This window comes from Adiantum capillus-veneris, chromosome 18 (genome assembly GCF_014529385.1).
Source record: "Adiantum capillus-veneris isolate H3 chromosome 18, ASM1452938v2, whole genome shotgun sequence".
Lineage (NCBI taxonomy): Eukaryota > Viridiplantae > Streptophyta > Polypodiopsida > Polypodiales > Pteridaceae > Adiantum > Adiantum capillus-veneris.
Window position 1 is genome coordinate 31,737,061 of NC_140948.1, and position 27,171 is coordinate 31,764,231.

Below are 27,171 nucleotides of genomic sequence, written 5' to 3' on the forward strand. Positions count from 1 at the left end.
CGCCCCTTTTGGTATTTCTTTATGTATTAAATCAATGTCAAAGTACAAAGAGCAGTTAGGGTTTCACTCTCAGACTCTGCGTCCGGATGCTTTGAAAGGTGAGCCCTAAACCACTAATTTAAAGGTTACAAGGGATACCCAAAAGCAGAGCCCCAAAAGCTTCAAAAAAATAAAGCAAAATCTATTTCTCTCTCAAACCCTCTTTAGAGTTTTCATTAAAAATAAAGCAGACCATTCTCTCTCCCTCTCTCTCTCTCTCTCCCCTTGGCCAATTGCGTAGCCAAAAAGCTGCCATAACGTTGCTAGCTGCTGCTTTTTTCAGTCCCGAAAAACCCGGAAGTCCGTACACTGCTGCCACGTGGCATTGGCGCCTGTTTTAGGGTTTCCAGCCACTTAGGGTTTTAGCTAGCAGTTACGGTTCCCAAAAATTAGGGTTTGCAGGATTTTTAGGGTTTCTGGCAGAAATTAGGGTTTCTGCTGTCGGTAGCCACGTCATCACTTTGTGACATACCCCCCTCTTGAAAGCATTGTAATTGACCGCGATTACGCCTGCGAAACCGATAGAAGCCATAAACCGTCTTAGCAGACATTGACTGTTAGTACCTACGTACTAGGAACACACATCTAGCACATGTACCAAATCGACAGTCACATCACACGACATCACAGGACATCGCTAAACATCACATGACATTCAACATTCATTCGGATCTTAGACCATGATTTATCGGCAATGTAGCTAGCAATCACATCTAGGTCCAATCGGGACCTCATCAATGTCTGATTGACTAACCCCTATTGCAACCATGTCTATTCGAGATCAATCAGACCCAAATGCTGCAGTCATTTCGTCTATCAGTTCCTGCACTCGAAAGAAGTCAAGAACAAATTAGCATCATAATCAAGAATTTCATTTCATAAAGTCATCCAACAGAATACTGTCAGCTCTCAGTATCCCTGAAGCTCAAAGAGACATCAGTGACTTTAGTATCAAAATCAAGGCATTTGTTGACAAAGGAGTGGAGTGACTCCCCTCTTGTGCATCCCACTGCACCAGAGCTCCGGCCAAGCTGAATTCTGGGTTCCGTTTGGAGTAGACTATGCTAAACCAAAAGCATCGAGGTAAAGTTTCACAATCTGAGGAGTATCTGCTAGGTCCTCCTCCTCCATCCACTTTGCATCCAATGCAAGATAGTTCTTGAACTTAACCAAGGAACTCTTCGGACTTTACCTTTAGTCTTCGTATCCTTATGTGCCAAAATCTGTTCAGGAACAAGGATCTCCTCATTTTCTTCCACTTCGGGTTGCTCATGAGGCTCCCCATCATCAGGCACATCACCCTTAAAAGGTTTCAAGAGACTCACATGGAATGCATTGTGAATCCTCCAAGTATCAGGCAGTTTTGATCGGAAGGAGACATCATTTATCTTTTTAGTGATCTGGAAAGGTCTGTAGTATCGCATACTAAGCTTTGGAAAAAGCCTCTCCTTTCCCTTTTTCTTTCTTAGGCGTGCCTCCTCAAAACGTAAGAGCACCCAATCATCCTCCTTCAATTTCAAGTCGCGACGATGGCGATCCGCTGTCTTTTTCTGTCGTTCTTGAGACTTCTGCAAAGTCTCGCGAACCTTGGCAAAAGCCGTATCCAAATCTTGCGTATATTCATCCGCTTCAAAAATCTTATCTTTCGTGCTCAGGAAGGGTGAAACCTTCGCAGCACCTTCAACAATCTCAAATGGCGTCTTCCCCGTCGAAGAGTGTATCGTGTTATTGTAGGCAAATTCCACCAAAGGTAAGTACTTTTCCTATTGAGTCTTCTGATCCAAGATACAAGACTTCAATAAATCTAAATCCACTGAATTTGCAATCTCAAATTGCCTGTCAGTCTGTAAGTGGAACGATGACGAGAACTGCAACTGCGTGCCAATGTTCTCCCAAATTGCCTTCCAAAACAAACTCATAAATCTGGGGTCTCTGTCTGAGACAATCGTCTCAGACGTGCCATGTAATCGGAAAATCATCGTGATCATTCTATGTTCTCGGGAGATCAAAAATGAAATCCATTGCAATCCTTTCCCAGGGGCGGGTGGGTATGGGTAAAGGTTGTAACAATCCCCGTGCTTTATGCCTGTCAAACCTGATCTTCTGGCATACTAAGCAATTGCGCACAAACTCTTCCATATCCTTTTTGAGTCTCGGCCAAAAGAAGTATCTCTCTACCCCTTTCATGGTGGTAGCAATGCCGTGGTGACCTGTAAAAGGTGGACAATGGCATTCAATCATAACCTTTTCTCTCAACTGCTGTGTAATGCACAACATGGTTTTTCTCATCAAGTAGCCTTCCCGAATGGAGTATCCTGCTACTGTCTCCCCATCCCGTGTCCGTGTGAAAATATCTGCAAAATCTGTATCTGTGGCATATTGATCGACCATATCCTCGAAGCCCCTATGATGTATCGCGGAAATAGCCAGAACCAATGGCTTCCGAGATAAAGCATCTACCACCACATTCTTCTGTCCCTGCACATGGACAATCTGGAAGTGAAACTGTGACAAGATGTTCGCCCACCGCATCAGCTTTTCTGAAAGGTGCTTCTGTGACAAGAAGTAGCGAAAACTGTGATTGTCTGTAAAGACAGTAAAATCCGCTCCGAGTAGGTAATGCCGCCACTGAGTAAGAGCATGGATAACCGCCAAAAGCTCTTTCTCATAAATCTGTGTTGTCATCTCCGGCCTAGAGAACAATCGGCTCTCGTAAGCAATGACATGGCCTTCTTGCATTAAGACCGCACCCAGACTACGACCACAAGCATCACAATATACTTCAAATGACTTCTACAAATCCGGCAAAGTAAAAAATGGTCCCGTAGTCAATTTCTCTTTCAATGTCTGAAAGGCAGTCACCTCTGTGGATCCCCACGAGAAAGGGACTCCTTTCTGTGTCAAGATATGCAAAGGAGAAGCAGCCTCTGCAAACTTTCGTATGAACCTACTGTAGTACGAACACAGTCCCAAGAAGCTTCTAACTTCATGGGCATTCTTCAAATCGGGCCAATCACGTATAGTCTCTATTTTGGCCGGATCCATTTGCACTCCTGCTGCAGAGAAAATGTGTCCCAAAAAGTGTATCTTCGAAGCAGGATGATCTCTGTGTTCTGCCTCATTCATGGGGGAAACAATGATGTCGTCAAAGAAAGTGCCAACAAATAGCCTGTACTCTCGAAAAATCCTGTCCATCATCCGGTTAAATGTCGTAGGAGCATTGGTTAAACCAAAAGGCATCCCCATAACTCAAATAACCCAAAAGTCGTCCGAAAAGCTGTCTTATAGACGTCTCTCGGCGTTATTTAGATCTGATGATATCCACTCTTCAGGTCAAACCTGGTAAAGCACGAGGATCAGTGTAACTTGTCGAGTATATCATCGATCCTAGGAATCGGAAATCTGTTCTTGATGGTGATTTTGTTGAGAGCTCTATAATCGATGCACATTCTCTAAGATTCGTCTTTCTTCAAATCCAACAATAGTGGAGAGCAATACGGTGAAGTACTAGGCTGGACAAGACCCTTTTCCAAGAGGTCTTTCACTGGGTTCATAATCTTTTCATTCCGTACTACTCGGCTCACACGGTAAGGTGGCCGGTTCGCTGACGTGCTTCCACGTATCAAGTCAATGGTCTGATCTTCAGGCCCTCTAAAAAGCAATCGGCATGAGTGTGGAGAAAAATCTTGGCGTTCTTTTGTTCATGTCAAAACATATTCAACCTTTATCCATCGTCCAGTTCTCTCCCAAAAGAATGAGTAAAGAAGTTGAAGTTCATCAAGTACAATCTCTGAGTCCTTCACTTGTCAAAGTCGCTTTCTCGGCCCGGTAGTCAACCACGGCGTAGTTCTGGTGGTACCAAGGTATTCCGAGTAGAACGTCACTCGCGTGCCCTAACACCCGTGTCATTGTAAACGAAGTTTGCCAATGCTCGGTGTAATGGCAACATCCCGTCCGGGTGCCAGTCGAACTACCTCGGCCTGTGGCGTCAGTCTGTCGGGCGTAAATCCAAATCAAGCCGCCAATTCCGAGTGAAAAGAAGTCGGCCTTGGCTCCTTCCAAAGAGCTTCCTGATCCTTCACTTTGCCCCAAAGAGTGGCAAAGTTTGTACTTTCATTCATTCGATTCGGTGCAGGTCCCACGCCATGTGGTACCAGTTTTGCTTTTTTCTATGTGCCTTTTCTGCCATGTTCCTTAACTGCTTTCGAACTCTGAGGCCGGTCGTCGTCTTTATCATTCTGTTCTTTCGGTGCCTTATTAGGGCACTTCGCGGAGATATGTCCATGTTCCCCGCATCCAAAACACTTCCCCTCCCTGATGAAGCGAGCTCTCTCCTCAGGAGTAAGCTTGGGTCGTGCATCCTTCTTCTCTGGGTTGCTCTTTTTCTTTCTACTTTCATTCCCAGAAGTCTTGTTCGGCTCGTTGTGTCATGACCTCATCGGTGGGGTAGGTCAGACTACCAGAGTGAATGGCAAAACCCCGCTTCGCATGACTCATCAACTTCTGAATAGAAGCTGACTTCTGTTCCAAGCAGTGCTCTCGGATCTCTATAGGTAGACCCAAGGTAAACCGCTCAATCTGTTCTCTGAACGAGATCTTCTTGAATGAAGAGGCGGGTAGAAAAGAGCTCCAGAATCTTTCACAGTAAGCATTGATTGTATCTTTCTTGGTCATCCGAAGATGGTTCCAAGCAGCTCGTATATCTCGCTCAAACTCTTGAGTCAACCAAGAAGAAATAAAAAGCCTCTTGAATTTCAGCCATGTAACTGGCACAGTCTTGCTTAATAGAAGCGTGGACCACCAAGTACGAGCATTCCCCTTAAAGTAAGAGGCAGCTCTCCGAATCTTGGAGTGCTCTGAATAGCGTCCTCCCGCGAAAGCGATGTCAAACTGCTGTATAAAAGACAAAGTCTTCGAAGCATCTGAGTATCTTGAAAAAGTATCAAACTTGATCGAGTGGCCATCTTCCTTAAACTTTCGGACTTTCTTGCTTTTATCTTCGAGAAAGTCATACTGGTTGGCTTTGTAAAAATTCTTCTTGTTCGCATAAAAGTTTCCGTCATCGGAATTTGAGCTGTCTGTAGACGAGTCCTCAGTAGAACTGTCAGTCTCTGGGCAAGATTTAGCCTTCTTTGCCTTTTTCTTGCCCTTTCCGAAGCGTTGTTTCTTGCTTCGCTTTTTACCTTTTCTGTCTTCTTCGCTTGGATCTGAAGAGCTAGAAGAACTGTCAGAAGAAGAAGAAGAAGAACTGGGTACTCCTTCAAAGTGAACACGCTTGTTCTGTTTCTTTGCTTTGTCAAATGTCGACTGACGACCCAAATAACCCGGGAAGTCAGTGCCTTTCTTCTGCTTTTTGCCGTGCTTTTTGGCTTTCTTTTGCGCGTCAAAAAGCTGAGTAATCCGTGCATCAACCACCTCTTCTAGTTCCTTCTCTGAATATTGTTTGTGATCAGAAGGTTTCTTGAGAGCGGGTTTTAGGGGTGGTGTAGTGGTTTCCTGCCACTGCGCATGCACTTCTTGAAAAGAAGTCTCAGTCATATATTTTGCCAATTTCGGATCCTTCGCAAAACTGAGCATCATCTTTGTTGCATCGCCAATCAATTGACGACGCTTCATCTCTCTTTGCTCCGCCTGAGTAGGCCGAGGCGGGCCATACTCTGCCGGAATCTTCGTTGTGATCCCTGTCCGCATCTCCAGATGCAGAAGGAATCGACTGATCCTTGTGTGAAGCCATAGGTGCCGCGGGAAAAAAATTGGGGATCGGATTTGCCGTAGAAGAGAAATCGGCCGTGCTCTGATACCATTGTAACAAACTTGGACACTCCAAGTCAAGAATCAATCGCGACAACACCAAATAACCACTTCCAAACAATTCATAGATCACAATAGATTTACACTGGCTTGGCGGAGTTCCGTGCCTAGAGATATTGGCCCCAAAGACTGGCGTCCCTTTCGGTATTTCTTTATGTATTAAATCAATGTCAAAGTACAAAGAGCGGCTCGGGTTTCACTCTCAGACTCTGCGTCCAGATGCTCTGAGAAGTGAGCCCTAAACTGTTGGGTTAAAGGCCTAAATAACCCCTTTTTGTACATTTTTATACTTTGTCCAGGTTCAATATGTTCATATTGAACCTGGACACATTTTTTTAAAGTCACTTATAATAAAAGTGGGAAAACCCAAAACTCAATTATTGAGTTTTTCCCAAAAACGTGAGCTCTCTCTCTCTCTCTCTCTCTCTCTCTCTCTCTCTCTCTCTCTCTCTCCCTGCTTCGATCCCTAGCGCTTCCTCTCTGTTGCACTGCGCCTCCTGCTTCTTCCCCCAATCCTGCACTACATCGCGACGCTCACCTACCGGTACCTTTTGCTTTGCGCTTTCAATTGGTATCAGAGCCCTAGGGTTTCAAAACAGCCTTGCGCAGTCTGCTGGAAAGCGAGTTAAAATTGCTCTCCCATGATCAATTTCGCTTCCATCGCGAAGCCCCTTGCTTCCGGAGTCGAAAAGGTCACCAAAACTGTCAAAATAGCCCAAAATAGGCTGTTTTTAGGTCAAAACAGGTGATTTACAGGTTATAACAGGTCAAAACAGCGGTGTACCAAAATTGTGGGATCACATGTATTGATGTTTGTCGCGACAAATTGAGTGAAAAGCTAAGTACAGGTGTTTGAAATTGCACCTTTTAGCTGAAATTTCAGATTTGGGCAGTTTCATGTAAAGAAATTGTGGTCTATCGTATGCAAAGTCTTGTGGTTACTCCTATTTGCTGAAATTTTCAGCCTGTTGCATCTCTCTTGTATACACACTTGTGGTTGAATTAAAATGGCTTCTTCCTCTTCCGCATCTGACACTAAAAGTTTGATGGAAATCAAACGGTTCGATGGTCAAAGCTTTGACCTCTGGCAAGAACGCATACAAGGTATCCTTTTCTTAAAGGATTGTGAAGATGCATTGGAAGAGAATAAGCCGCCAGGTTTGTCTGACGAAGAGTGGGCCAGGTTGAATAAGAAGGCTATAGCCTACATCAAAATGGCTATCAATGATGACATTTCGACGGACATCAAGCGTTTGAACTCTGCTTATGCAATATGACAAAAGCTTAAGTTCAATTATGAAAATACCACGCTTGTGAACTAGGTGCATTTGATGCGAAAGTTAGTGAATATGCAGCTTGATGACTCGAAGTCAGCTTCCGAGCATTTGAGTGCTTTTACAAGTGTGTTGAGTCAGTTGCAAGACAGTGGGCTTCAACAATTCGATGATAAGCTGAAAGCTGTTTTCTTGCTTGTGACATTGCCAGATACTTGGGAAACCTTGTTTGTCTCCTTAAGCAACAGTTTCACCCTCACGTATGACGGTGTGAGAGGGTCTATTCTCAATGAAGAGATTAGACGCAAGTCTAGTGGGGAAGGTGGCTGTTCTGCCTATAATGCAAGAGGTAGAAATCAAAAGCGTGATGCGGGCAACAGGACTCAAAATAGAAGTAAGAGCAAGACAAAGGATAAGGATGTTACTTGTTATCAATGTGGCAGAAAGGGTCACAAGAAACCCGATTTGCAGGTATTTCAAGAAAGAGTAGGAAATGAAGAAGGAAACGCAAGATAAGAAGAAGAAAGATGAGAAGAAAGGGGAAAAATCAGCAGGTGATTCCTCCAGGGATGCTGAGAATGCAAATGTATCCTCTAGTGTGGTCATTGAGGAGTTGTCAGACGTTGAGGAAATCTTGGTTGCGGCTTCATGCCCCTCAGATTTGGTGATAGCTAATGCAGAAGACATGCTTATCTCGAAGAAAGATGACATTGATGCATTGCTCAGTGCTAATGATGGCCTATCCCAGTCATGGATAGTGGATTCTAGTGCTTCATTCCATGTAACTCCATCTTTGGAGTGTTTTGCTACATATGCTGCAGGCAATTATGGCAAGGTGTACCTTGGTGATAATTTTGCTTGCAATATTGAGGGAATGGGTACTATGCGTTTGGCTCTTAACAATGGTCAAGAGCTTGTGTTGAATGATGTCAGGTTTGTACCAGGCATTAAGAAAAGTTTGTTATCTGTTGGCCAGTTAGATGCACATGGTTATACTACCATCTTTGCTGGGGGTTCATGGAAGTTGCTTAAGGGCTCTATGCTTGTTGCAAAAGGGTCTAAGAGAGGTACTTTGTACTATCTTCAATGCAAAGCTTTGCCTGGCAAGTTTCTTGCTGTTGTTGAAGTTGCTTTACACACGGAATTGTGGCATAAGAGACTTGGCCATATGAGCCAAAAGGGTATTGATGTGCTTTCCTCTCTGAAGAGAGTTGATGTAAAAGACAAAAACTTGGATTTTTGTAATGATTGTCTTTACGGAAAGCAAAAGAAATCTTCTTATTACTCTAGTGTCTCTCGCAAAGCTAATCCTCTTGATCTTATTCACTCCAATGTATGCACTATGCCTGTTAAGTCTTTTGGTGGTGCATTGTATTTTGCTACATTCATTGATGACTGTACTAGGAAAGGATGGGTGCATTTGTTGAAAAGTAAGAGTGAGACTTTTAATGCTTTTAAGAAGTGTCATGCTTTTGTCACTACGCAAAAGAGTACTAAGCTTAAATGTCTCAGGTCTGATAATGGAGGAGAGTATGTATCTGTTGAATTTCAGCGTTTTTGTGATGAAAATGGGATTAAAAGGGAGTTGACAGCTCCTTATAATCCGTCTTCTAATGGTGTGGCTAAGAGGTATAATCGTACTTTATGCGAGAGAGTGCGTTGCATGTTGTCCACCGCTAATCTTTCCCAAGAGTTTTGGGGGGAGGCATTGAAAACTGCAGTTCATATTTGCAATCGCTCTCCTAATAGTACGCTGAAAAATGACATTCCAAAGGAGGTTTGATCTGGCAAACCTACCTCTTATGATCATTTGAGAGTATTTGGCTACGAATCTTTTGTTGATGTACGCAATGACTTGAGAACAAAGCTTGATATGAAGTCCATTAAAGGAGTCTTCCTAGGTTATGGGAAAGAAGGTGAAATGGGCTATAGTGTGGTTACCACAGTTTAGAAAGGTAATACGCAGTCGAGATGTAGTATTCAATGAGACAAAATTGCTTAAGAATGCTACAAAATCTGATGCTGACAAGAAAACAGTCAAATTTCAGCCTTCCGTGCCACCCATTGATGTTGAAAAAGAGCCTCATGATGCATTACCGTAAGTTGAAATTGATAATCAGCCGGTTAACCTTGAGCCAGAAGAGGTAGGACATGATTTTGATGCTCCTAATGAGGATGGACAGCCACCTGAATTGGCTGAAAATGATTTTCAGCAGCATGATAGAGCTGAAAATGAGTTGCCTTATGATGTAGAATCGCTGCCTGAGAATGTAGATCATTGGGTACGCAAGTCAACTCGTTTGAGAAGGCAACCGCAGAGATTTAACCCCTCTTTGGATCATGTATTGTTGACAGATGAGGGTGAACCTCTTACATATAAAGAGACCAAATCATGTGAGTCAAGCAGTAAGTGGGAGCTTGCGATGCAAGAGGAAATGAATGAGGCTGAATATATTTCAGCCACAGAGGCTTCAAAAGAGGCCATTTGGTTGGGCAGACTTGCAAAAGAACTTCTCATGTCTGCTCATATACCCGTGTTGGGTTGTGATAGCCAGAGTGCTGTCTATTCAGCCAAAAATGCCATGTTTCATGTGCGTACCAAACACATGGATGTGCGGTACCACTTCATACGACAGGTATTGGAGGATGGTCTAGTCACCTTGACTAAGATCCGTTAGAGGACAATTCCAAGACTGTTTAGGGCTGAAAACAGGGTAAAAACCAGTAAATACAACGAGTTGTAATTGCTATTTTTGGTTTTGGGTTGAAAACAAAGGGTTCATGTCTTTGGAAACGAGTTCTAGCAGGGGGATTTGTTCAGGGTGAGGCAAGTTTTGGGGCCGTTATGCTACCGAAATTTGGCCAGAACAAATAATCTAGTCGGATACAGGTGTAGATCCCTAGGACTCTAGTTTTGTAACTTCACCCTCTAAAGGAATAAAGAAATACCGAAAGTGGTGCCAGATTTTGGGGCCTACAGGTTGTCAGCGTCTACTCGGTGCATTCTAGCTTTCGAGCTGTGTGTGCTTTGAAGTGTTAATTCCCGTTAAAGGTTCCTTTTGCAAGGTTTTTCTGTGTGTCAAAGCTTAAAGTAAAGTTTCGGGTGAAAGCCAAAGTCTACCGCCTTACTGGTTTCATGGTTTCGTTACCGGGTTAGAGTAAGCCTGATAAGGAGTCATGCCCTGCAAAGCATTGGTAGGCGAACGGTTCTGGATGTAAACTGCCGTGTTGCATGTCTCTGCCCAGTAAACCGGGGGCAAAGAAGCATGCGCAAGCATCGCACGAGCCATCTCCATGATAGTCCGATTCTTCCGCACAACAACTCCGTTCTAGGAAGGAGTGTAAGGAGTAGTCAGCTGGCGCTGGATGCCCTCTGACTTGCACCACTGTGCAAAGTCCTTCGAGGTGAACTCACCCCCTCTGTCTGAGCGAATACATTTGGCGTGCAAGTCCTTCTCCTTTTCAACCATCGTCTTCCAATTTCGAAGAAACTGAAAGCCTCCGACTTGAGCTTTAGGAACAAAGCCCAAGTGTACCTGCTGCAATCATCTACAAGCACAAGAAAAAATTGTGAGCTAGAAAATGAAGGAGTGCTCATCGGGCCACATAGATCAATGTGAACAAGTGCAAGTGGTGCCGAAGCTCTGTTGGATGCCTGCTTCGGAAAGGCAACCCTGTGTTGCTTGCCCATCTGACAAGCCTCACACACACCTGATGAGGAGCGTATCGCTGGTAAACCCTCTACCATAGAGGTCCTAGCAGCCTGCTGAAGCTGCCGATACCATAGATGTCCAAATCGTGCATGCCATAGAGAAGAAGACTCCGCGGTCCTAGATAGAAGAGCAATGAGGCGGTATAGGGAACCATCGCGCTCACCACGTGCAAGGATAGTACTTGTCGTAGAATCAAAAGTGGTGACTGTGCCACTCCCAAAGTGTATGTCAGCTCCCTGAGAGTCCGAACTTGACACAGAGAGGAGGTTGAAGGCCATGTTCGGAACGTAGAGCGCCTCCACTGAACTGAACTTCGGGTCTGAGGTAGAACGAAAGAGGGTAATCTAGCATGTGCCAGACACTGGAATCTCATGGTTGTCACCCATAGTGACGGTCTGCCCGTGAGTCTCCTTGAGAGAGCTAAACCATGACTGCTAGGGAGTCATGTGAGTGGTGGCTCCACTATCAACAACCCAAGTATCTGACTGCAATGTAGCAAGAGCGTGGTCCGTCGTCGAGACAAGAGCGGTCCCCGCTGTCTTGTGAGAGGCTACAACTGCAGTTGAGGTTGGCTGTTTCTCCCTGTTGACCTCGTCTCGCTTCCTCTTTTTGCATTCTGATTCTCTGTGCCCTTTCTTGTGGCAATGGTAACATTCGAAGTCCTTGTTGTTCTTCTTCTTCTTACCTTTACCTTTCTTGTTACCTCCTTGAGCTATCAAAGCTCCTTTTGCATCAACGGCACCTCCGGCTCGGAATGCGGAGTGCCCCTCGATCTGTCTGAGGGAAGGGAGAATCTCGTCCCAAGTGGGAAAAGAGGTACGTCAAGATGTGAGCAAACTCTAAAAATAGGGATCAAAGCGTGGGGAAAGCTTGAATAGTAAGAGGCCAGCCATGCGTGCTGAGGTGATGTCGCCTCCGGCAGAGACAAGGTCGTCCCAGAGTTCCCGCATGCGGCTGGTTTAACCCATTAAGTGAGTTGAAATCCTTGAACTGGAGGTTGTACAACTCCAGTTCAAGTGTGATCTGTCTGGCAAACGAGGTCTCCTCAAACTGGTCAAGAATCCGTCTCTACAATGGATGTGCATGCTCCTCTTTGGAAACTTCCTTCGTGATGCGGTCCGAGAGGTTCATCATAAGAAAGGTGAAGACTCGTATGTCCCGGTCCACCCACTCGTCGAATTGGGCCTGACTGGCGGTGGGAAGGGAAGGTTGAGTAGCCGAATGGGTGAAATCATTCAACCATTCCTAGAGTCGATGGTAGGCAATAATTGTGCGGACTTGTGTCCTCCACACAGAATAGTTGTGTAAATCCAACTTCTCCTCCTCAGCAAATTGGGTGAGGGCATAATTATTGGATGTAGCCTTGGCAGATGCTGACGTAGTCGTAGAAGTGGAAATGGCCGTAGTCGTAGAAGACGTAGTGGCCCCCTTCTGGGACTGTTGTTGTTGTCACTTCTACTGCGGAGTCGACATGTTGCGTGCTCAGAGAGAAGTCCCAAAGCTAGATTGATAAGATCACAAGTCGTCAATGGAGGTACCGTTCCCAAGGCTGTAGCAATCACAGACAACCACCGGATGGTGTCTTGATGAGCAAGGGATGGTTCAACCGCACAAGGTAAAAATTCAGCGTGCTGTCCGCCCAAAAATCACAGACAACCACCGGATGGTGTCTTGATGAGCAAGGGATGGTTCAACCGCACAAGGTAAAAATTCAGCGTGCTGTCCGCCCAAAAAACGTTGCAAAGGGTGCTAAAAACGTTGTTGTAATAGAGATTTCAGCGTGCCTGTACCAGAGTTACCCGGAACGTGGAACGGGAACGGGGACGGGCCTCCGTGCGGAAAGGGGGAACGGGAACGGCGTAGAACGGGAGGCTAAAAAACACCCAAATAATGCTATTTTTAGCGTTATGTGTTTGAATACAAGTAGTACTAGAGTCCTTTGACTCTAATACCCACAAAAAACACGATTCGAAGACCATTCAACCTTATTATGACTTGATTGGGATGTGCGGCGCCCAGAGTACATAGTACATACACAACATTGAACAAACACAATGCCCATACACAATTGTCAATAATATATGTAATTACAGATTAGAGCTCTCAAATAATTGCAAGAGTAGAAGTCAGAGATGACACTTTTCGCTTAATTCTAGCTAGCAAGGTCCGCCAAGGCGCTACAAAAAAACCAAAGGTGACATATACCATAATGAGAGTCGAGACTACAAGGGGACCAAACCAGTGACCACAATACCAAAAGACTGAAGGTGAAATACCATAAAGATGCTAGTAGCTACAAATGTCAAAGAGGGCAAGGCTCAAGTAGCCATACAAAAAGGTAAGGATAATGGAAGTCCTAAAGTCGCAACTCTTGAGCCTCAAGACTCAAGACTCAAGACTCAAGAGCCACTAGCATGAGAGGCCTCCCAATTCGTAGTAGCCGGCTGTAAATCATGCACATCCTCCCATTCCTCATCATCGAGCTCTAGGCCCGGCTCGATCTCAGCCACGGATGAAGTACCTGGTGTTGGTGGATGTGCATCTCCACCTGCCCGAGGAGCCTCTTGCTCCATCTCCCACTGTGTAAAAGGCAAAGCATTTTCAAATTTGCGCTGGCAAAGACAAGATCATTAGCCTTCTCCACTCCAAGCGGATTCCTCTTCTTGGAAGCAATGTGGCTAAAGGTACTCCACAATTGCTCCAAGCATGAGGTACTAACTGACTGGCCGAGAATACGGATCGCCAATCTCTGAAGCTCAGGGCCATCATAGCCATAGTCCTCCCACCACAGCATTGAACCTATCTTCCTGCGATCAATCTGAGCATCTGGACTGCCAAATGACCCCCGCATCTCTGTGTACTGTATCAATTGCTCTCTGACAATGCCTCGCCCATCTCTGTCTAAAACCATCTTGTTTAAAATCTCTATAAATTGGTTCATGACTTCTCTATCTGTCTCTTGCCCTGCACCTTGGAACTCTGGAGCCACCATGTACGTTGCCCCGTGTAAAGGAGAGGCATATGAATTCCACCTCGAGCTGCAAAGCGCATGGATCTCCTCATATCGCTCTACTTTCGGCTCAAGCTGTGCAAGCTGCTCGATCATGCGGTCCATTGCCTCATAAATCTTGCCAATGCAAGGATCCATGCCATCCAGAACTCGAAGCAAATGAACCACTGGTTTTACCTGTGCGTCTAGACTCTTGAGCTCCTTCCAGAACTCAAGATCCTCTGCCTTATCCTTGCACAAAATCCTTGCAACTGTCTTTGCATAGGGGGAGGTGGTGAACTCATCACTGATGAAGATTTGTCGGACCGCATTTTGACATTCAGACAACCTGCACACGAGAAGAAAGTTGAATGCGAAGCGGGTGTCTGAATACTTTAGAAGCACTTTGCCGCCCGACCTCTTGAGGTACTCACTCCGAACCAAGTTGTGATTGTTGATGAAAGTAACAATCTTCACCGCATCAGCAATGACTGGAGCGATCCAGTGTCACAAGACGGGCACCACGTGCCAAAAGAAAAGAACAGACTGAACAAACTTTTAGCACTTCAATAGCAACTATTCAATAACAACTGAACTGAGAGAGAGAGAGAGAGAGAGAGAGAGAGAGAGAGAGAGAGAGAGAGAGAGAGAGAGAGAGAGTGGTTGAAGTCCACCCCAGAGAGTATTGGCCCCAAACCTTGGCGCCCCTTTCGGTATTTCTTTATATCACTGCTGATTCGCAAAGTACAAGAGCCGGGGAGCACCTCCTCTGCACTTTGCACGTTGAAGAGTGCCAGAGAGGGCCCCCAAAGCTCATATTTAAAGGCCCAAAGCCTAAAAGCATCAAATATGAAAAGCTAACCCCAAAAAATCACTTTCCTAAAATTTCGGGATTTCCCTAAAAATCCGCCGCGAATTACGGGACGTCCGTACAGGTGCCACATCATCATATTTTGATGTGCAAAGTCTTTTGAGTGTGTTCTGCTTTATTTTTAATGCCTTTATGTCACTTGGGGCCCCATCGGACAAGGTCCCCATAAGTTGGTAGGACTTCTTCTTCTGTTGCTTGTTCTTCTTAGGGTTTCTAGAATTAGGGTTTGCAGGTTTTAGGGTTAGGGTTTTCAAAATTAGGGTTTGCAGGTTTTAGGGATAGGGTTTCCAGAATTAGGGTTTCAGCAGTTAGGGTTTTTGGCAGAAATTAGGGTTAGGGTTTTTGCTCTCCGGGAGCCACATCATCTGTAAGTTGGCTCCATTCTTTAGGCTTTGACACGTCAACAGTTTGTTACATCTCCCCTTCTTGAAAGAGAGTAATCGTCCGCGATTACAGCATATCTGCAAAACAACTCAAGTTAGCTCAAAAATTTCCGAGGGACATTCCGAGGGACAATCAGTTTGCTCTTTTTATTAAGGAGTTAGCTTCTCCTTTCTACTCTTTTGATCAAGGAGTTAGCTTCTCCTTTCGTCCAGATCGGAACTCTTGATATTCCGGCATAGTAAAATTAGCCATCACACCCAGACCGTATACTGATCTTCCTCGGGTGTCTTGATGTACTAAAATTACATACCCAGGCAATCTCATCCAATTAGGAATATTCACTAGTTGGCACATCACAATGCAACACAAATGCTCACATATGCATGTTACAAGACATAGAAACATAAAGCCGCCGATGAACACTCCTCCTGCATAACCTAACAAGGTCCGGGCCGGGAGATATTCAACGACTCCCTCATCACTCCTTCCGCATAACCTAAAAAGGTCCGGGCTGGGAGATATAGAGGCCTTTTACAACCAAACGCTCCCCAGACCGTAGCCTGCGTCGTTTGGAGGTGCTGAGAGTAACCACTGCTCAGAATTCTTAATACTCCTCCCGCATAACCATCCAGGTCCGGGCCGGGAGTCACAACAACAATTATTTTACAAGCATACAACCAAACGCTCCCCAGGCATCGGCCTGCGTCGTTCGGAGGTTTTCAAACATACAACGAAACACTCCCCAGGCATCGGCTTGCGTCGTTCCGAGGTTCAAACAATACCAAAATAGTATTTCTCACTTCTCCACCCGGGAGTAAAATCACCAATCATTGAAACCAGTATCAAACCAGAGTCAAATGATTCAAATCGGCACCAAAACAGGTTCAAAACAGATACCATCCATTTCAAACAAATTACAAACAGGATCACCAACAAGATCAAACAAAACTCAAACTTAAAAAGCAATCTCGACATTAGCCGAGCTCGAAAAGTCGACTGACTTTCCATCTTGAAACCTGCACCGAAAATTAGGGTTAGGTTTCTTCCATGAGGTCGTAGCTGAGCACGGCATGGTCCATCAGCTCTTGGACAGACAATGTTTCTTTGGCGGTGATGGTAGTCCCAAGAGATAGCAATCACACTAAACCTCCAAGGTCATCTGCTCGTGAAGAGACATCTACTAGGAGATGTCGAGAAACTTCAAGTTATAATCTGCTAGGGTTTCCATGGCAAGCATATCAGGATACCCCATTCTGCCAGAAGTTGCACTTCGAAGGAAGATGTAAGAAACCATATAACTTCGGGCAAAAATTTTCTTGAAAGATTGCCAAGTACTTGGAGTATACTGCTTGGTAGCTGTAGACATCAACATCTGCATGGCACTGCTTCTGAGAAAAACAGTGACTTGAAACAAATCTGGATCCTTCTCTTGCAAGGGATCTTAATTGGCTTATGCCCTGTAAGACATGAGCGATGAAGACAGGAGCGCGCTCGATGCGCGATGAAGTAAGGGTGGGAGTGGCTGATACCTCAAATATATTTCAATTCCAATAGCTCTGTCTGCTGTTTTGTAGGACCGGTATGCTTTCAGAAAAGCACACGCCTGATGCTCTGATACCACTGTCACAAGACGGGCACCACGTGCCAATAGAAAAGAATAGACTGAACAGACTTTTAGCACTTCAATAACAACTGTTCAATAACAACTGAATTGAGAGAGAGAGAGAGAGAGAGAGAGAGAGAGAGAGAGAGAGAGAGAGAGAGAGAGAGAGAGACGACACGTGACACGGAGTGGCGGAATTCCACCCCAGAGAGTATTGGCCCCAAACCTTGGCGCCCCTTTCGGTATTTCTTTATATTACTGCTGATTCGCAAAGTACAAGAGTCCGGGAGCACCTCCTCTGCAATCTGCGCACTGAAGAGTGCCAGAGAGGGCCCCCAAAGCTTATATTTAAAGGCCCAAAGCCTAAAAGCATAAAATATGAAAAGCTGACCCCAAAAAGTCACTTTCCTAAAATTTCAGGATTTTCCTAAAAATCCACCGCAAATTCCGAGACATCCGTACAGGTGCCACCTGGCAGAAATTAGGGTTAGGGTTTCTGCTCTCGGGCAGCCACATCATCTGTAAGTTGGCTCCATTCTTTAGGCTTTGACACGTCAGCAGTTTGTTACATCCAGTCTAGCTTGCCGATGTCTTTTAGAAGGTTGTTCAAGCAGTGTGCCATGCAAAAGCACACTGTCACATGCGGATAGTGGCCCTCTATAATAGCTGCTGCTGCCTTGTTTGATGCCTCCCCATCTGTGACAAAGGCCACCACGTGTTGCTCACCGATCGATTCTATGGCCGCTGTCCATTCTGCAGAGAGGACATCAGCGGACTTGCCACTCTCGGTGGCATCATGAGAGTGCACAAAATACATCTCTCCACTCAATTATGCGACGAGACCATGGATAGATCTCTTCTTTGTATTGCTCCACCCGTCGGCAATGAGGGAAACTCTATGTTTTGCCCAAAGACGTTGAATATTGAGTGTTGCTTGCTCCAGGATAGCCTTCTCTCGATCGAGCAAAGTGGTTCGGAGAGCCTTTGAAGATGGCGGCACATAGCCGGTGCCATACTCTTCTATCCGTTGCACCATAACTTTCCAATACTCCGACCTATTTCGATCAAACATAGAAGAGGTTAGTAGTTTAAAAAAGGTGGAAACGACGATAACGGAAGAAATGAGAGAGAAGATTGATAAATCATAAAACATACCTCGCCGCGATAAATGGGATATGGTCGTGATAGAAGAATCGGGCCACGGCCGCATCCACCTCTTCCTTCTTCTTTGAGTCCCAGGAGGTGGCAAGGGTCCTTCGGCGACGAATCAGACCCGATGAAGATCCACCGGCACCTAAACCGGGTAGAGAGGAAGAAGGGAAAATGAGGGTCGATACCTTTGCGTGCGGGCTTGGCTTTATGGTTGAATTGTCGATCCTTTTCCTCGAGCTCCTTCCTCTTCTCGATGGTTACGGTGGTGCAAAATTTCACCTCATGTCCCTGCACTCGAAGAAAGTGTGGCCTCACTTTGTCATGCCCCCCTTTCCGCGTGTAAGAGCATAACTTGCATGCCAATGCACGAGAATCTCCCGCTGCCGACAAGGTGCCTTCCGATGTCACTTCGTCCCACCACGACCATTCCTTCGCCTTTTGAGTGTTGCCCGCATGAACGGAGGGGGTTGTATGAGAGAAAGAGGCCATGGAATGAGAGAGCTTGAAAGTTGAGAGCCTTGAACTTTGAAGGCTTGAGTCTTGAGAGCTTGAGAGCAAGAGAGGAGTTGAGAGCTTGAGATCTTGGTAGCTTGGTAATGCCCTTGAGAAGGCAAGTCCGCCTATTGAGACGATTGTCTCCGACAGGGACCCTAGATTTACGAGTTTGTTTTGGAAGGCAATTTGGGAGAACATTGGCACGCAGTTGCAGTTCTCGTCATCTTTCCACCCACAGACTAACGGGCAATCTGAGATTGCCAACTCAGTGGTTTTAGATTTATTGAAGTCTTATATCTCGGATCAGAAGACTCAATTGGAAAAGTATCTACCTTTGGTGGAATTTGCCTACAACAACACGATACACTCTTCGACAGGGAAGGCGCCATTTGAGATTATTGAAGGTGCTGCGAAGGTTCCACCCTTCCTAAGCACGAAAGCTAAGATTTTTGAAGCCGATGAATATATGCGCGACTTGGACACGGCTTTTGCCAAGGTTCACGAGGCTTTGCAGAAATCTCAGGAAAGACAGAAAAAGGCAGCGGATCGCCATCGTCGCGATTTGAAATTGAAGGAGGATGATTGGGTGCTCTTACGTTTTGAGAAGGCACGCCTGAGAAAGAAGAAGGGAAAGGAGAGGCTTTTTCCAAAGCTTAGTATGAGATACTACGGACCTTTCCAGATCTTCGAAAAGATCAATGATGTCATAGTCTACTCCAAACGGAACCCCGAATTCAGCTTGGCCGGAGATCTGGTGTCACGTGACACATCAACCCTATGTGTCCATGGACAAGCTACAGCATGATCAGGGTTCAGTCAGTCCAGTCAAGTCTAGATTAGAATTGATCTGGCACTTTTATGAGTCTATTCGTAGACCGTGCATGCCCAGTCACCTAGCATAGATGCATATCCTCTGGTTGCACACAGCATGATCATCAGCATTCCCTTCAGAATCCATCAGATTCAGTCAGGAGAATTTTCCAGTGCATTTAGCCTATTTTCCCTATTTTTGACATTTTTCACTTATTATTTTTAAGTGACTTTCCAAGAAAAATAGGTAGGGTAATTTTTCTAAGTTAATATATAAGCAAACCCAAGTTAGCACTTTCTGGCAGAAGAGGCAGCAGGAGCACATGCTCAACAAGCACCTTCTCAGCAGAACCCCAGCAGTACCCCCAGTGTTTTTGGATTTCCTTCATCGTTGGGCATTCCCATCACTTGGCGTTTTCATCAATCCCATGATCGCCATCCTCTCTAGTTCCCTAGCGTTTGCAGATTCCCCCAATCGCCAGCAAATGTCCAGGCAGCCTAGCGTTTTTCACTAACGCTAGAAGAACAGCCAGCGTTTTTGGTTTTCAGCCCTTATCGCTGCAGAAGTTCAGCGTTTTCAGCATTCTACAACAGCAGCAGATTCAGCCCTAGTTGGTTGCAAAGGATCCCTAAATTCAGCCCTCGAAAACGCAGCCAAAACAGTCATTTTCAGCCTCCGAAACAGCCCCGAAATTCAGCAGATAGAATGTAACAAACTGCTGACGTGTCAAAGCCTAAAGAATGGAGCCAACTTACAGATGCGGGCCGAGGGGCCTAAACCCTAAGAAGAACAAGCAACAGAAGAAGTGTCACAGAGTGATGACGTGGTTGCCCGAGTGCAAAAAACCCTAACCCTAATTTCTGCCAGAAACCCTAATTGCTGAAACCCTAATTCTGCTGAAACCCTAATTCTGAAAACCCTTACCCTAAAACCTGCAAACCCTAATTCTGAAAACCCTAACCCTAAAACCTGCAAACCCTAATCCTGGAAACCCTAACCCTAAAACTGCAACAGCATGGCTGATTTCCGAAAATTGCGCTGGCATGATGACGTGGCAGGTTGTACGGATTTCCGTGATTTACACTGGCAGCTTTTGGGATTGCTTTTTGGACTAGAAGCTTTTGAGTTTGAAAGCTTTTTTTAAATTGCTTTTTGGATCATAAGCTTTTGATTTTGAAAGCTTTTCATGTAAACTACTTTTTAGGCCAAGGGCCTTTAAATATGAGGCTAGGGCTCATTCTCTGGGATGCTTCAGTACGAAGGTGCAGAGGTCTGGAGTACCGGCTTGTACTTTGATGATGCAATATAAAGAAATACCGAAAGGGGCGCCAAGGTTTGGGGCCAATACTCTCTGGGGTGGAATTCCGCCACTCCGTGTGGCGTGTCGTCTCTCTCTTCATTTCAGTTCAGTTGTTATTTGAAGTGCTTAAAGTTGTTCAGTCTGTTCTTTTCTATTGGCACGTGGTGCCCGCCTTGTGACATAGAAGACCACAGATTTCAGCCCTAAAGTCGTCGTCGTCGTCATCATCAGCATAGTCCCAAGTTGCATCAGTCCATTGCATCGTCATTGTACCACTTTGTGCAATCATAAGTAGACCACTCTCGTCGACGAGAGTGGGGCCTTCGGAGGAGGGTTTTAGAACGTCTCTGGTGTCGTATCTCTCTTCTCTCTCTATCTCTCAGTCTCATACACTTGCACGCACAGTGTCCATTCACTTTGTTTGTGATCATAGCACTTTCCATTAAGAACGGAAGGCTCTCCCTTCCATAAGAACTAAAAGGAACCGTGAGCACAGTTCGGAGCACTCATCTTGAGCAAAGCGCAAACAATCATTCCGTTGTACCTAACATCTGGTGCAGTGGGTTGCACAAGAGGGGAGTTACTCTGCTCCTTTGTCAATAGATGCCTTGATTTTTAGAATACTAGAGTCACTGATATCTCTTTGAGCTTCAGGGATACTGAGAGTTGACAGTATTCTGCTGTATGACTTTATGAAATGAAATTCCAAAAAATATGACATTGATTTGTTCTTGACTAGTGTTTAAGTGCAGGAACTGATAGACGAAATGACTGCAGCATTTTGGTCTGAATGATCTCGAATAGACATGGTTGCAATAGGTGTTAGTTAATCGGGAATCTATGAGGTCATGAGTGGATCTAGATGCGATTGCTAACTACATTGCCGATAAATCATGGTCTAAGATTTGAATAAATGATTGAATGTGATTGGTCATGTGATGTCCTGTGATGTCCTGTGATGTCGTGTGATGTGATTGTCAATTGGTACATGTGCTAGATGTGTGTTCCTAGTGGGTAGGTACTAACAGTCAGTGTCTGCTAAGACAGTTTATGGCTTCTGTCTGTTTTGTAGACGTAATCGAGGGCGATTACAATGCTTTCAAGAGGGGGGTATGCCACAAAATGTGATGACATGGTTGCCCATGTGTACACACACACCTTGCACAACCCGGGGAAATGCGGACAGGCTGAAAAGCTGACGTGGCAGCTTCCGAATTTTGCAGTGTGACTCGCGGGCTGACACGTGGTTGGCTGTACGGACGCCCGCGTTTTGCGGAAGCCAGGAATAAAGCGAGTGGCAGTTTTTGGACAGCTTTTGGACATTGCTTTTTCCTATGCAAAGGATGGGAGAGAGAGAGAGAAGCTTTTTCTTTATTTTGGGACTCAAGAGAGCTTGAGAGAGAAGAACTCCTTTTGCTTTATTTTTTAAAAGCTTTTGAGTTTACCAGCTTTTGGGGCTCTGCTTTTGGCATCCCTTGTAATCTTTAAATATGCGGGTAGGCTCTCATAACTCAGGGCATCTGGACACAGAGTTTGAGTGTGAGCAGATTAATACAAAAAGAAATACCGAAAGGGATGCCAGTCTGTGGGGCCAATATCTCTAGGCACGGAACTCCGCCGGGCCAGTGTCGAATCAATTGTGAACTGTTTTGAAGTGTTTATTTGTGGTTTCGCGATAGATTCTCGACTTGGAGTGTCCAATTTTTTTACAACAGATGTTTTCAATGGGTAAAAACTCGCCGACAGTGCGTGGTTCTGCACGAGGCAGCTGTTGAGGCTTTCGCTGCTCTCAAGGTTGTGGTGACAGAAGCGCCGTGTCTCATCCTTGCCTCTTGGATGACTCCTTTGAGGTATGGACAAATGCGAGCAATGTCCCCTTAGGTGCTTTGCTTCAATAGCATGGCCGTCCCGTTGCATTTTTTAGTTGGAAGTTAAATAGTGCCGAAAAGAATTATTCAGTTTATGACAAAGAACTTCTGTCATTCATTCTCTCAAGCATTGGAAGCATTTTTTGAATGGTAGAGAGTTCACAGTTCGCGCAAATCATCAAGCCCTCAAGTGACTCGAGTCTATGCCTAGTGCACATTGGAGTGATCGCCAAGCACGGTGGTCATAAAATTTTTGAGCAATTTGGTGGTTTGATTGAGTATGTGCATGGTAAAGCTAACCCTGTTGTAGATGCAAAAAGTCGCAAAGGACAGATCTTGGCTCTTGAGTCAAGATCGACAGTTTCTATTCATGGTGTTTCTTTTGACAGCATGAAGAATCAGTATGGATATTCCGAGTTTGGTAAGCAAGGGTTGCAGGCTCTTGCTTCCCAAGGGCCCAACAACTATCTCATTCGTGAAGGTTTGTTGTATTTTCATTACCGTTTATGTGTATTGCCCTCTCTTAGGACAACCATATTGCACGATGCTCATGACTCTCTCACGGGTGGGCACAAGGGAATGAACACCACTTTCGAAAAAATAGAAAGATTCTTTTATTGGCCTAAAATGCGAAAAGATGTGATTCGTTATGTCACACAGTGCACCATTTGTCAAAAGGTAAAAGCTTCTTGAAGTAAGTAGCAAGGCCTCTTGCTACCGCTGCCTATACCCGACGGGCCTTTTCAGGACATTTCTATGTATTTTGTGACTAACCTTCCACCTAGTTTGCATTCAAGGAACACTCGATGTTTGACAAATTGTTGACCGTTTCAGCAAATTTTGCATGTTGATTCCTTGTAAGGCTGCAGTCACCTCACAAGATGTAGCACGGTTGTTCATTAAGCATTGATACCCCCTCTGTGATTTGCCAAAGTCAATCATTTCAGATAGGGATGTTAAGTTTACGTCAATCTTGTGAGGCTGCAGTCACCTCACAAGATGTAGCACGGTTGTTCATTAAGCATTGATACCCCCTCTGTGATTTGCCAAAGTTAATCATTTCAGATAGGGATGTTAAGTTTACGTCAAATTTTGGCACAAAGTTGAATTTTCTATATGGTTTTCATCCACAGTCAGATGGTCAAACGGAAATTTACAATCAGTTGGCTTGTGATGTTTTGAAGTCTTATGTGCATGATCAACATTTTCATTGGGAGCTCTATCTCCCATTGGTCCAAGCAATTTTGAATGACTCTTATTCCTCTGCCATTGGTAGAACTCCGTATGAGGTTGCTTTTGGCCGTCCGTTTTAGTCATTTTTGACTCACTTGGTCAGTCAAATGCCTGATGCCAATGTTGAAAGTCAGTCGTTGGATGAGATTTTTGAGAGTGTGAAGTTCGGCTAAGCAAGGCTCAATAATCTTACTCACGACAGGCTAACAAGCATCGCCAGGATGTTTCTATCAAGGAAGAGGATTGGGTGTATTTGAGAATCATGAAGCAACGTCTTAAGCAAGTCGGAAAGAAGTGTCCTAAGTTATCTTTCAGAATGTTGGTCCATTTCCTGTCATTAAAAAGATCAATGAGGTTTCTATGAAAATGCAATGCCTAACTCATGGTCAATGCAGAACATTTTCCATGGTTCTTGGTTGAAAGTGTTTCAGGGTACACCTTCAAACAACATTTCCGAAGAAGAAGAACCAGAGATCATCGATGAAGCCGAAGTCATGGAATCGGAACAGATCTTGTTGCAGCCGTTTCGCCATGGCTTAAAGAAGCAAGTCAGACATCATATTTTGAAGTTCAAGGATCGAAGAACCCACGAGGCAGTGTAGGTCGATGAAGAATTTTTCAGAGATTATCCAGAGTTGTTGGCAGACTACAAGGACGCCATGCAGCTCGGTACCAGTACCTCACTTTAAAAGGGAGGGGATGTCACGTGCACATCTAACCCTATGTGCATGTGGACAAGCTATCTCAGGTCTAGGGTTCAGGTCAGCCTAGGAAGTGTTCTAACACCCTTGTGAGCCTGTGAGCAAGCCGTGCAGGTCCAAGCACTTAAGAGTAGTTGCATATCCTCTGATTGCACACCTAGTGTCACTGAGCATATGCATTGTCCAAGCAGAACGTCCAAATTCCGGTCAGTTTGGGGGTAGAACATTTTACAGGCAATTGGCATTTTATTTATTAAGAAGCACCATTTTCCAGGGTCGTTGGGTTGTAGGGGAGCTTGCTTGACCCAACATGAGATTGCTATATAAGGGAAGAGGAGGCGCTCACTACAGGCAGAAGAGGTACCAGAAGAAGCTCAGGCGACTTGCAGTGCACCTTCTCAACAAGACCGGCAGAAGGCCTTAGCGTTTTCAGCCAACAGAAGCAGCCAGTGTTTTTGGATCCCAGATCCCTTAGTGTTTGCTGCAGCAGATTTTCCCCAGCGTTTCCTCCAACAGCAGAGCACTCGGCGTTCGCAGTTCCGTCGCCGGATCTTGTCCAGATCAGGTAGCGTTTTCAGTTTTCAGCCCTTAGCTATTGCAGATTCAGCACCTAGCTTCGCAGATCTCACCTACCCGCAACCGATCCTTGCCGTACCGTCGAATCAGCCAGTGTTTACAGTTTCAGCCCGCTGTTTTCAGATTCCAGCATCTGCGTTTTCAGCGCATCGTCGTCGAGACGTCGTCATCGCCATCCTCGCCGATAGAGTGTCAGTATTCAGCAGAAACTCAGCGTTTTTCAGATTTCAGCATTTCAGCCTCAGCGTTTTCAGTTTTCAGCCATCCTTGTCGTCGTCATCATTGTTTTTGACATTGTCGGCAAGTCCATTGCATCTAGACCATTGTACATTTGTGCAACCTATAGCATAGACCTCTCTCGCCATAGAGAGGGGGGCCCCTTGGAGGAAGGTTTGAGAACCGTTTGGTGTCATATTCTTCTTTCCCTCTCTTTCTTAGTCTCAGAACTTTCACTCACAGTAGCATTCACTTTGTTTGTGATCACTACACTCTCTCTCTCTCAAGGAACGGGAGGCTCTCCCTTCTGTAAGTAAAAGGAACCCTTGAGCACAGTTCGGAGCACTCATCTTGAGCAATATCTACATTCACTTCCGTTGCACCTTACATCCATGGAGATCTTGAGGGTTTTTTCCACCTATGTGTGTATCTTGTTATGTGACTTTTAGGTGTATTTTGAAACAGGCAAAGTCTTCCTCGTCTGTTTTATCTCTTGTGATATGAAAGGGTACGAGCCCTATTTTTATTGCAGAGAGAGAGAGAGAGAGAGAGAGAGAGAGAGAGAGATTGATTTTACTTAAATGTCTGAACAGGATATTCAAGTCACCTTGCGTGAGGAGATCAAAGGAATGTGTGACTATCGCGCGTACGAAAATTGTGATTATGTGGCACGCATGTCTGCTGAGATAAGCACACAGAAGCTTGTCTGTGTGATAGGCCAAATCGAAGCCATGCTTAGGGGCCTTCAAAATGTCACCCAAAGCTAAAATACCGCGCATAAGGAACGATGGAACCTACTTGAAAGAGACCGGCTGTGCTCTAAAAATATACAGAAAGCCTCATTAGCAGCACTGTTCCCTAGGTATGAAGCAAGAGTTTAGACAGGCATCAAGAATCGTGCGAGGACATGAAAACAATCGTGAGCTGTAGCCTGGCATATGTTTTACAGCCTGTTTGAAAATGAATTTGTGGAAAATCTTGAACGGAGGACGTCTACATAGCAATAAGCAGGTCCACAGAAGCATAGATATTTGCGGATTATCTTTGGTGCAAATTTCAAAACAAGCAACTCAATTTCTAGTTCCAAAGTAGTGATGTGCTGACAAAGCATTGGCTGAAGCATAATAGCTTGTGTACGCAGTTTTTGTTGAAGAAAGCCAGGAGGAGCCTTGTTTTTGCTGCATTTTTGTGGACGATTTCAAAGTTGAATTGGAAAACGAGGCTCTGAAATTGTTGCAATCACATTCTGATAGTATGATGTGATATACCTGGTTTGTGAATGTCAATGACCATGTGAGAGAAATGTCATACCCTTCCATAAACAAAACCACATCTACTTGACAGGAGTGAGTTGCTATTACTAATACACTTTTATCTACTCTGTGAAAATTGAGTGCATGGGTTTTTGGATCTGATTATCTCAACGTGATGCGAGTTAGAAGCAAGTTATTGAATGAATATTTGAGGTTGCGTTTGGAGTCCATGTGCATGTATTTTTAAGGTCTCTTGGGATTGTTCCTAACAATAGCAACTCTCTCTCTCTCTCTCTCTCTCTCTCTCTCTCTCTCTCTCCGGCCCATGCGTGCCTTTGTGGCTGTCGCCGACGTTGCCCGCATTAAAGCCAAACTCGAAGCGAAAGAACTTGCAGACACCACCAAGAATAAACTCGTGCATGAAGCCCCTACGTCTGTTGGTGCTTGCTCACATCTCTCTCCCCACCCATAACACCTACACACCACCATACACTTCTCACACTGTTTGTCTGGCTACATTGAGCATGTCTATGATGGCTGTTACCAGCTAGACCCCTTGAGATACTCACTGCCCAACTCTTTTTTGTTTGGCACACCTCAGTCCTCAGTAGCTTTCTCATGCCATACTCAGTCAAACTGGGACTACGCCCTAAAAGGAAGAAAAACAAAAAACCAAACTACAAAGGCAAGAGTGCCTAATAGCTCACTGATCTAATCCAGCGTGCTTGCATTGAAGATGAGATTAAGCGATTGTTGAAGCTGTGGCAAAAAAAAGAGCAAGGGAAAACACAGATGGAAGTGTCACTGTTAGCAAGTGTAGACAAAGCTACAACGAGAATTCATAAACAAACCGCACCTGCATGACCATTGTGACTTGTTATT

At 45.0% G+C, this 27,171-nt stretch overlaps 1 protein-coding gene across 1 annotated transcript in view; it reads left to right on the top strand.

Annotated features, from left to right (window-relative positions):
• The window catches only part of LOC147435436 (mediator of RNA polymerase II transcription subunit 11), an 82,546-nt gene extending 56,327 nt beyond the window's left edge, over positions 1–26,219 (top strand). Inside the window, exon 6 of the mRNA XM_086488502.1 lies at positions 25,630–26,219. Coding sequence (XP_086344628.1) covers positions 25,630–25,803 — 174 coding nt within the window. The 3' untranslated portion in view covers positions 25,804–26,219. The remainder of the gene's footprint in view (positions 1–25,629) is intronic.
• The last annotated feature ends 952 nt before the right edge of the window (positions 26,220–27,171 follow it).